Source organism: Mangifera indica, chromosome 11, assembly GCF_011075055.1.
Source record: "Mangifera indica cultivar Alphonso chromosome 11, CATAS_Mindica_2.1, whole genome shotgun sequence".
Classification (NCBI taxonomy): domain Eukaryota; kingdom Viridiplantae; phylum Streptophyta; class Magnoliopsida; order Sapindales; family Anacardiaceae; genus Mangifera; species Mangifera indica.
The window spans coordinates 10472547-10483203 of record NC_058147.1 but is presented as its reverse complement, the minus strand read 5'-3'; the positions used below and the strand labels follow the sequence as shown (position 1 = coordinate 10483203).

Below are 10657 nucleotides of genomic sequence, written 5' to 3'. Positions count from 1 at the left end.
CCAAAAAATTATTTTTAAAAAATTAATATGGTTAACAAATTTATTACCTTCTCATTCAGCGAAAACAAAAATTAACTCAATTGTTGTTTTGGGTTGAAAAGTAATTCTAAAAATAATATGGGTTGAAATTTATTTAGCAGATTTCATTAAAGTGATTTTATTTCTTTAATAGCTTCAGAATAATAATTAAAGCGTCTAATATTGATATTAGGAGGGTGTATAAATATAACTTCTTTTTAATTCTGAACTTTGAGACATACTTTTCTCATAATTGAAAAAATATATATTTGGTTTAATGAGAAAGATTTGAAGTTTTATTTTTAATATATATTTTTAATTATATTCTAAAACTATATAAAAACAACAATAAAACGGAAAGAGAACTATTGAAGCTATCTCACTGAATTTCAAAACACAACACTGCTCTGGGACTAATCACTTTAGAATACATCTCAACCACTACAATCAACAAACTTACTCAACGACCAACCACTGTCTTAAATAACTGAAAGATAAAACCAGTAGGTAAAGATATTCACGTTACTATGATGGGGCACCGAGATATGAGGCCAGCCGCAATATGTCACTGAAAATTCCACCAGCTGTGACTTGAGCTCCTGCACCTGGACCACGCACTATAAGTGGCTGCTCCTTGTACCTTGTTGTCGTGAAAGCTATGATATTATCAGAACCAGCGAGCTGTGCAAATGGATGGTCTTTCTTGTATCTTCGCAACTGCACCGTGCCCTTTTGGTTGACGGCATCCACCACGCCAACATACCTCAGAACCTGACATACACATTCCAAATGAAATCGAGATCTTACATGTTAGGCAAATACAAAACTGAATCTTAAGCTTGTAAACCGACTCTAGAAAAGGAGGGCCCAACCACACCATAATTCATAGCCATTTATAACAGAGACTTACACAGAGTTCAGAAAGTTTTTTTTTTTTTTCAGATTTTTTAGTATTCTTGTATGATACATTTATCAGGAATTCATCCAGTACTCTCTAAGATTGTAGGGCCGATTATTCTCCAAAGGATACAGAATGTGCCCCTAGCTGACTCATTTATCTTTTTAGGGACTGATTATAATATAAATCATGATTAAGACTCATTTTTGAGGCATTGTAATTATAAAATCTGAGACTAAATTACTGAAAGGTTAAACTTTCAAGAGTGTTCCAGCAAAAACTCACTTCCCCTGCATCCTCAGCTTCTTTTCTTTCATTTGCCAGTTCTTGGTCATATTGTGGTAATTGCTTCATGAACTCTTCAGCAGATGCACAAGCCTGTGGCAAAAAATCAGAACATCACATGGAAGATGAACTTATTCCTCAATCCAATATGGAATTGGGAAATTTTGTCTTACTCTCAAAGGTTCAGGCACAAGAGAGTGAACAGGGAGATCAGAAAGTTCCAGCTTCAAACCCGCTTCTCTAGCAAGAATTATCACCTGCAGAAAGAAATTCATTTTATGAGTCCGACCTCATGTAAATGCATTCAGCATGAAGGCATGGAATAAATACTAGTGTAGTCACATCAGACCTATTCAAACCATAGTATTTGATTGGACCAGAGTGATAGTACAGAATACGTAAAGAATCATTTTTAAATTGATAAGTTAAAAAACTTCACAAAAAAGGTGAGATAGCCAACTCATCAGTCATCAAATAAAGTTTGCTACAGATCCATTTGACAATGAGCCTATTCTAGGAAGGCGACAATATGTCTTAACTGTTTTTGGCATTTAGGAATTGCCCAAAGTGGTGGCAAAAAAAATACCCTTTTGAACTTCAACACATTTAAACAACAAAACAAATAATAACGCACATAATACCTTTCTGGCAACATCTGTTCCAGACAGATCATCCCTAGGATCTGGTTCAGTATAACCTGCTTCTTTTGCCTCTGCCACCACCTCACTGAAACTTCGTGCACCTGTAAAGTTATTAAATAGATAACTCAAAGTCCCACTGCAAAAAATAAAACAAGAACATTAAGGCTTGTGTTAGAAGATGTATTAAGGAGCATGCATTTTAGATGCTGGGCCACTTTCATATTTTCGTATGTATGACTGTCAACCAAGTAAATATGTCTGACCTGAAAATGCCTTCAATGCGCAATATCTTGTCTCCAGTTTCAAGCAGTCCCCTTAAAGTGCTAATGATTGGAAGACCAGCACCGACAGTTGCTTCATAAAAGTAATGTGTGTAGGATTTCCGTTGAAGGGCCCTCAACTTCAAATACTGAATTGGCATGGAAATTACGTCAATAAAAAACCACCAAAAGGATCATCAATACAACAAGATTTCAGCAAGGATAAAAAATCTTATGGAAGAACGAATTAAGAAGTGCTAATTATTGTCTTTTAAATTAACAAAAAGGTAGAACAAGACACAAACTCATCCAGAGTTAGGACTTCACAATTATTATCATTATTGTTATACTAATAACACTTGGCCAAGGTTAACATTACTTGATCAAGAGGTCCAGAGTTCGCTTTTTTGTTAGGCGTGATCACATGAATCCCTTTACGCAGCCAATCTTGATAACAACTGGCAACATGTGCGTCTGCTGTACAATCTACCAAAACCGTATTTGGGAAGAAATGATTCCCTTGCACATGTTGAGTAAATTTGTTGAGGTCAGCTACTTCTCCTTTCTCCTTTAATAGCTCTCTCCATCTCAACAAGTCAATTCCCCTAAAAGAAAGATCAATCAGTCCACACACTGCAGACTAATATGCTTATAATGAATAAAACAAACAGCTTGATTCATCAACCAATCACCACCGCACAAAACCCAAATTGGGCTTCTAACATCCAACCAAGAAAAAGAAGTTTGTATTGTTAGGAACAGAGATCAATTTAAAGCATGAAGAGCGAAGTCACTAGATTGTTTTAGAAACATGATTACCATACCCCAAGGAATGTCCATATAAAATCTGAAAACTTACGAATCGCTCAAGAGCATATTCCTCGAGCCGGTAATTCCCATAACACGCAAGTCAATGTTAAATTCTTCCTTTAGTGCTGCTGCCTGCCCATAGAAAATGTTCCAAATTTACTTAAGTGGCATTGCACAGTAATTTTAAATTTCTCCTTTTGTTGAGCATGTTACACTCTAATATTTCTCTGTATATTTCTCAGATTATTGAAGATAGAAACTAATCGCACATAGTTTGAATTTTTTGGATCAAATTGAGACTAATTCCATAATTTTATTTTTAATTCAAATGCAACAGGACATAGGATGTATGCAATCAAGAATACTAATCTTTCATAAAATTTTACCAACTCCTAACTTTGATGCTCAACAAAGAGCCCAACATTACACACGTAGGATCAGATGTGGGAAACAGATCAAAAGCATAAACATTATGGACTCTCTCCAGAAGCAAATTATAAACCGTGTTCAAATCTATGAGGGAAGACACAAAGGCTTTTCGATTAGTGATCCCTTGTCTCTGATAGCACAAAGATGATAAAAATATTTACACTAATTCAAGCACTACCATAACCACCATAGTTCAAAACCATTATAATGTTTCAAATTAACTGTTCTAAATTTACCATCATTAACAATATATGAGTTGCAAAGATTACAATATTCCATTTCAAATTCAACTCCAACAGTGCCTATATCAGAGATGCTAAACTGTAAATGAAACAATTAAAAGTAGAAGAGAAATATCAAATTAGTTACCTGATCCCTGAGCTGGTCGAGTAATGTGCCCCCTATCAAGCCAGGGCCAATAATCCCCATTGCTATTATGGTTCTCGAAAGAAAAAACCTAGAATGGACAGCTCTCAAAGCCCTTATGCAATCTTCACGCTTGACTACGACAGTGATATTGTACTCAGAGCAACCTTGGGCTATAGCACGGACATTGATGTTTGCCTGAAATGCAATCACACTTCAAACAGATTACAAAAAAATCACAGGATTTAAAGTTTTGAAGCAGAATCTGGCAATTGAGTAAACCACTGCATTTATTTTTTAAGATACGTTATCTACTTTACCTTTGCCAAAGCATTAAAAAGAGTGGCACTAACTCCAGGTGTACTTGCCATTTTCTGGCCCACTGCTGCTAAAATGCTACAATTGGGAACGACTGCCACCTGAGAATAGTGAAGTGGAAAAATAGAATAACATCAAATTTGGCATAAATGAAACTCAGTAACTCTTGCATTTGTAGAACAGCAAAAGAATAAAGAGCTCTACAACACAAATTGCATTCATGGAAACAAGCTAAGGATTCAAACAATGATGAATTACGCAGACATGACATTGTTAGCCAGGAGCTTTGTAACTAATTCACAATATTAATTACTTGGTTGATAAGTAACTAATCAAGGATTTCTCGCAATTTTTCAGGGTGGTATATCAACTGTATAATCATAGTAGAATGCTGTTATAAGGAAAACAAAAGAATAAATAGAAGTTAATTTACAGTGGGAAGACTACACAAGAAATACAATCTTACAAGAAATTACCACATACAAGATAAAATATATCTTAATGGTTTTCATGTTTGTCAAATTATCAAGTCCACCATAACACTTTAAATTGAAAAAGCACCTGGGAAAGCCTCCCAGCATTCAGAGCTTCACGAAATCTAGACTGTAATGCCTCCGCAACAGCTTTTACTTCCTTCTCAGGCACAGCAAAGCAGACAGAATGCTCACTACTGGCCTACATCATTATCATTCACTAAGTATCTTTGTACTTGAAAATAAATAAATGTTGAACTGAAAACAGAGGAACAATTTACCTGAGATATCATGATGACATTGGCTCCAACTTCTTTCACAGCACCAAAAATGGCACTTGCTGTACCAGGAACACCAGCCATTCCAGTTCTGCCAACAGGAAAAAAAAAAAACCATAAATGATACAAAATGTAGATGAACAAACTGTAACCATAAAAGCACACATGCAGAGGAAATTGTGACAGAAATGCTCACCCCTCGACATTTATCAGAGCTAAATTGTCAATTGTTGCAAACCCTTTGACAGGAGTGTCAACAATCTGGTTATCTTCATTTTCACAAACAGAAGGCTGACAAATCATTGTTCCAGGTGCAGAGAGGTTAAAGATGTTCCTTATTACAATTGGAATGTCATATCGCATAACTGGGAGGATGGTGCGAGGGTGCAAGACATTTGCCCCAAAATATGACTACACGATGACATGAATTTAATTTAGAAAGACAAATCAGAAAATCAAAAAACTCTAACAGACATGGAGTACTAATCATATCACCATTTCCCAGGCCTCTTGGTAAGACAATGTCCTCAGTATCACAGCTTCACTAACTGCAGAGAAAATAAATCTTCATGTTACAATCAAACCGTAGTTATGTTTTCATAAAGTTCTAAGAAGATATCCAAACATTAGAGTTATTTTGCAAGATAAGAATATAATACCATCTAAAAAACTAAGACAATAACTGATAATGCAAATTTGGATAGAATTGCCTATACATAAGGCTCCATACAAACCTTTTCTTGGGTCTGCACTATACACTCCATCCACATCAGTCCAAATTGTGACTTGGCGTGCCCTGAGTAGAGCGCCCATTATAGCAGCAGAGAAGTCACTTCCATCCCTCTTCAAAGTTGTGGGAATATTATCTGGTGTACTAGCTATAAAACCAGTTGCAATTACTGTCTTCAACGGATTTTGAGAATACCATTTCTTCAGTCTTTTTTCAGATTCCAAAAAATCAGGATCAACTTGATTTGAGCTGGTTGGATTTACAATGAGGACATCTCTTGTATCCATCCATTGGCAATCCATACCATTCTGCGCAAAAAAAACAAATTAATATGTTAGTTCAAATAGCTGTGGAAGCTCTTTGCTAATTATCTTTAAAAGGATACGATTAACAAGATATTTTTTTTAGCAACGGGTGAATAACCCCCCAACCTTTCTGACGACAGCTGCTAACAACTGAGCAGACCACAACTCTCCATGTCCAACAACAAAATCTGTAAAAGATTCCGTAGCATGACCAGCTACAGAAAATAAATAATTAGTTACTGTTTTATAACATATATGTTAGAGTTCTATTCTATTTCTAAGTTCACACAATAAGTTTAGCCAAAAAAAGGATAAGGGTCTATGACAATAGAGATGACAGAAATCCAATGACTGTCAACATGCCAGGATCTAATTTACATTTCTATACAATCTAAACATATAAGAGCCATGGACTCATCTTTTGATAGAAACCTGTCCTAAGGTCCTATCATTTTTCATAAAATAAACAAAAAATTCCAACAGATATAAGTACATTTAGGAAAATTTTGGAGCATATTTACAGCAATTGATATCTACATCACATTGAACTCTTATATTATTTGAATGCCTTTGTGATAGAGCCGTAGGAGAGATGGATAAAGATCAGAAAAGAGATACATAGAGAATAGAAAATTAGAAAGATAGATAGGAGGAGAGAGAACAGCAAGAAAGGGGAGAAAACTAGACGAATTGAGGAGAAAAAATCAAATGGGCGAGAACCAAGATTTTTAAATATATTAATAAAAAATAAACACAATACCAAACGAAGTCGTTATTTATCATCTTAAAAACTTTTAAATAGTGAAACTGAGGTAAGACATGAGAAAATCAAAATTAAACTAGAAATATAAAAAATTTTATTTTTAAAATATTGTTTCTGTAATCGATACCTTATTTATCAAATAAATTTTTCTTATATAGGGAAAAGATATCAAAAAAAGCATAAAGCCCCAGTTGAGTTCATTTAGAAAATCCTGAACATCTACATGATTGTTCTTAACAAGATTTTCATAGACAGTACATTAATAATTGAATAAATGTCAGATTTTCACCTCTAACCTATTAGAAACAGACTAGATGAAATTAGCTGATAACACATATGAAAAGCCACCATGAATTGTAAATAAAGAAGCAAGAGGAGAATATGAAATTAAATTTATTTCCATGCCACTAGGTTAGCTTTAATTAGATATAAGATCGGATAGACAAAATATCAAAATGGGATCAATTCATACATAATTGAAGGCACAAAATAATGATTCCCATGCCATGGTTTATTAGTTTCTCACTTATAAATGAATGCAAATTTAAACAATCTAAAACACATAATTCTCCAACTATACCAATGTATATTGCACGAAGCATAGCTTTAAGGTTATGAATGTCATTATGCAGCAGGGACAAGAAACCAGCAAGCTCATCCCCATCAAGTAGATCATGTGCTGTTAATTTTTGTTTTTCAAAAACAGCATCCACAGCAGATACATATGAATCATCCCGTGATTGTGCCTTAAAGATGAGGTCATACATCATATCTGTTACTTTTGACATAGCTGAAACAACTACCAACTTCCTTTCTGTATCATCCTTTATGATTATCTCTGCAACATTCTTGATTCTTTCAGAGCTTCCAACACAGGTGCCACCAAACTTATGAACAGACCACAAGTCTCCATTGGGAAGCTGAAATTCTTCCATCGATTTTTCTACCGAAATATCTATAAACAAGGGAAAAAACTAATGAATTGTACCTACAATTTCCAACTGCATGTAAATTTAGATTATAGATAGAACAGATAACAAACCTGTAACTGAAGCCAATATGCACGAATTCGAAGACTCCCCTTTTCCCTGCTGTGAAACAGCTATTCTGAAACATTCAACATACAAGATGAAGCTAAAACAGAATATGAACTTCACAATCTACACAAAATGTTCAAAGTGACACTTAAACTCTGCAATAAGTTATGGAACCTTATATATACATCAAATGCATCATTTTAAAAAAGTAAACAAATCACCAGGAGCCCTCTCATTACCTCAACAATAATCAAATATACAGCCAGTTTAAGGCACCAAAATCATCAGTTAGAAGCAGTTCCAAAGAAAATGTATATATTAATGCAGAAAGCATCAAACTAAAATGTTTTGAAGCAGTTTTGAGACAAAGGAAGTGATTCACCAGGAATGAAAGGAAGATGAGAGAAAAAACGCTTTGAAAGCAAGTAATTAATTCAAAATTATCAGAAATCGATTTCAGGAAAAAGCATGGAGTCTCATTCTTTAGAAGTAATTATGAAGCCTTTTTTCAGAGAAAATGTTATAATCAATCCAAAAGTCATCAAAAATACAGACAGTGTGGCATCAAAGAGTATTAAAACATATTGTTTAGAACCATTATTTGAGACAAATGACAAGTTTTACCCAGACCTCATGTCATTCAATAGTCATTCATACAAAACGTATTATCGAATACACAGACATCAAAAGCACCAAAATACACCATTTTGAAGCAAATGAATGGCATTAACCTGAAAATGGACGGAAGAAGATGAGAGGAAAAAATGTCCAACACTGACAAGGAAAAATAGGCATTAAACTCATCGTTTAGTAGTAATTATGAAGCATCTCTTCGAAGCAAACACTTTGTCAAAAATAAAGGCATCGTTGAAAACTAAAAGCTCCAGCTGGACCTAGAGTCTAATTCATTCAAATTACATAGACATCCAGAGCTTCAAAACGACCGTTCAGAATTATATATAACATCAAACAGCCGCATTCAAATGTCATTTTTAAGCAAATGAAGAGATTTTGCAGGAAATGAAAGGAAGAAGAGACTCCAGTTACTTTAATATTGATCAGAATCATCTACAGACAGCAAAAGGATGCCAAATTGAATCGTTTTGAATCAATTTATGAAACAGATTAAAATTAATGTATTCCAATTAATCCAAAAATTTTCTGAATCATATTTTCAAAGCAAAAACTCTAATTGATCAGTGTAGACAGCAAACAGCACCGAGACGCATCGTTTATAATGAATTCAGGGGACACAGTACCACAAGGGCATCAAAAGCACTGAAACGCACCGTTTTGAAGGGAATGAAACGTTTGAGAAAGGAGAGAAGGAGCGGCATTGACAAGGAGGACGATAGATCTGGGTTCTGTCATGGTGAGCACATGCGGCTGAAGAGTGAAGAACTCGCGAAGAGATCGAAGCGGAAAACGCCATTGTTTTGCTTTGTTTAGTGATGTGTCTCTGCAATTTTTGTTTCTATTATTTGGCGGCTTAGCTTTTTCAGTGAGAGCTGCTTCAACTTCATGTACGATTCTATTTATATTCGGTAGGTTACTATGGGATGCGCACCACCGCATGGCTGCATCTCTTATCACCAGTAGTTTAACGACACGTCACCCAGTTTTGCCCTTCTAAATTAATCACTGAAAACTACGCGCCGCGATGTAGATAAACAATCAAAAATATAATTGAATATTATTTTATCTTTAATTTAAAATTAATCAATTATATAATGATATTTTATTATTTATACATAAATTTTCATTCATTATTTATATGTATAATTTTATTAAAATATTATTTTTTTACATTATCAATAAATTTTATAATTTCACTTATATTGTATATATGTTTTTATGTTTATAAATAAAAATATATATAATATATTATTATATGATTAGATTTTATTTTATTATTATTTTAAAATTATTTAAATAATAATTTATCATATAATATATATATATATATATATAAAAGTATTTGTATATTTAAAAGTATATATGTTTAATTTTATTTCTATAATTTTTGTAATTAAAAAATTATAAAATTAATTAAACATATTTTAAATAATTTAATTAGGGTAGCCATGCACAAAAGTCAAAAGAAAAGACCAAAATGGAATTGGCTTGTCAGCACGCGGTAAAGAGTCCCTTGTATTGGTGAGGGGTGAAGATGAAATAAATAAATTTTGTAGGTCCTCCTTTGAGGGATATGCATGCATGCATGATATTGTTTGTTGGCTTTTCAATATGTCCTTGTAGTTGTAATTAAGATCGTGTAAGGACAATTGAATATCGATTCATGTAAAATTTTCACATTTATTGTGTATTCTAAGTTATCTTACTCTATTTCAAACCATTAGATTGCGTTTAGTTGGTAAAGGAATATTATATATATTTATAAATATATATATATATATATATATGATCAAATATTATTTTATTTTTAATTTAAAATCACTTAATTATATAATTATATGTATAAGTATATATATATATATATATATATATATATATATATATATATATATATATATATATATATTTATATAACCTAAATAGATACATATAATTTGATTGTTATTTGATATCTTATCATCTTATCATCATTTTGTAAGAGGGTTCATTTAAAAAAAAAAAAAACAAATATTGTGTCAATTTATGATAGCTAATTTAATCCGGATTTTTGAATTGTTTGATTAAATAATTAATTACTAAATAGCTCATGTAAATAATATTATTGTGGGTTATGATCACATTCATAGATTATGGGATTTAAATTTTACAGATTTTTTTTTTTCCAAATAAGTTCCCTAATAACTTTTAATTTTTGTTGTAAGACTTATGTTAATTTAGTAGTGTTTATGTGTGGTATTAGATATTTTAACATGTAAATATTAATAAGATTGGATTCAAACAAGATTATTCAAATTCAATTGTTCATCCGACACAATCAACCCTAAAATGATCAGTCATAACTCGTGTTTAATTATATTAAAACTTATAAAATTCAACCTTTTAAATCTAATTGAACTCAAACAACCCAAAT

At 32.8% G+C, this 10657-nt stretch overlaps 1 protein-coding gene across 1 annotated transcript; it reads right to left on the bottom strand.

The window, feature by feature from the left end:
- Positions 1-367: 367 nt before the first annotated feature.
- On the bottom strand, positions 368-9131 carry LOC123229803 (bifunctional aspartokinase/homoserine dehydrogenase 1, chloroplastic-like). Its single transcript, XM_044655773.1, has 18 exons — positions 8901-9131; positions 7617-7681; positions 7155-7529; positions 5938-6026; positions 5511-5814; positions 5272-5324; positions 4973-5187; positions 4780-4867; positions 4587-4700; positions 4028-4126; positions 3711-3905; positions 2962-3044; positions 2482-2707; positions 2106-2251; positions 1843-1978; positions 1375-1458; positions 1202-1294; positions 368-789 (listed from the first exon to the last, which is right to left on the bottom strand). Exons 1-18 carry the CDS (start codon positions 9041-9043, stop codon positions 544-546), a joined length of 2754 nt encoding a protein of 917 aa, XP_044511708.1. The 5' UTR covers positions 9044-9131; the 3' UTR covers positions 368-543.
- Positions 9132-10657: the final 1526 nt, after the last annotated feature.

Coding starts and splice junctions, on each gene's coding strand:
- LOC123229803 (XM_044655773.1), bottom strand. CDS start 9,043: ATGGCGTTTTCCGCTTCGATCTCTTCGCGAGTTCTTCACTCTTCAGCC. Junction 6,027..7,154: donor GCTTCGTGCAATATACATTG/GTATAGTTGGAG, acceptor TATTTTCTGTAG/CTGGTCATGCTACGGAATCT. Junction 2,708..2,961: donor AATATGCTCTTGAGCGATTC/GTAAGTTTTCAG, acceptor TCTTTCTTTTAG/GGGAATTGACTTGTTGAGAT.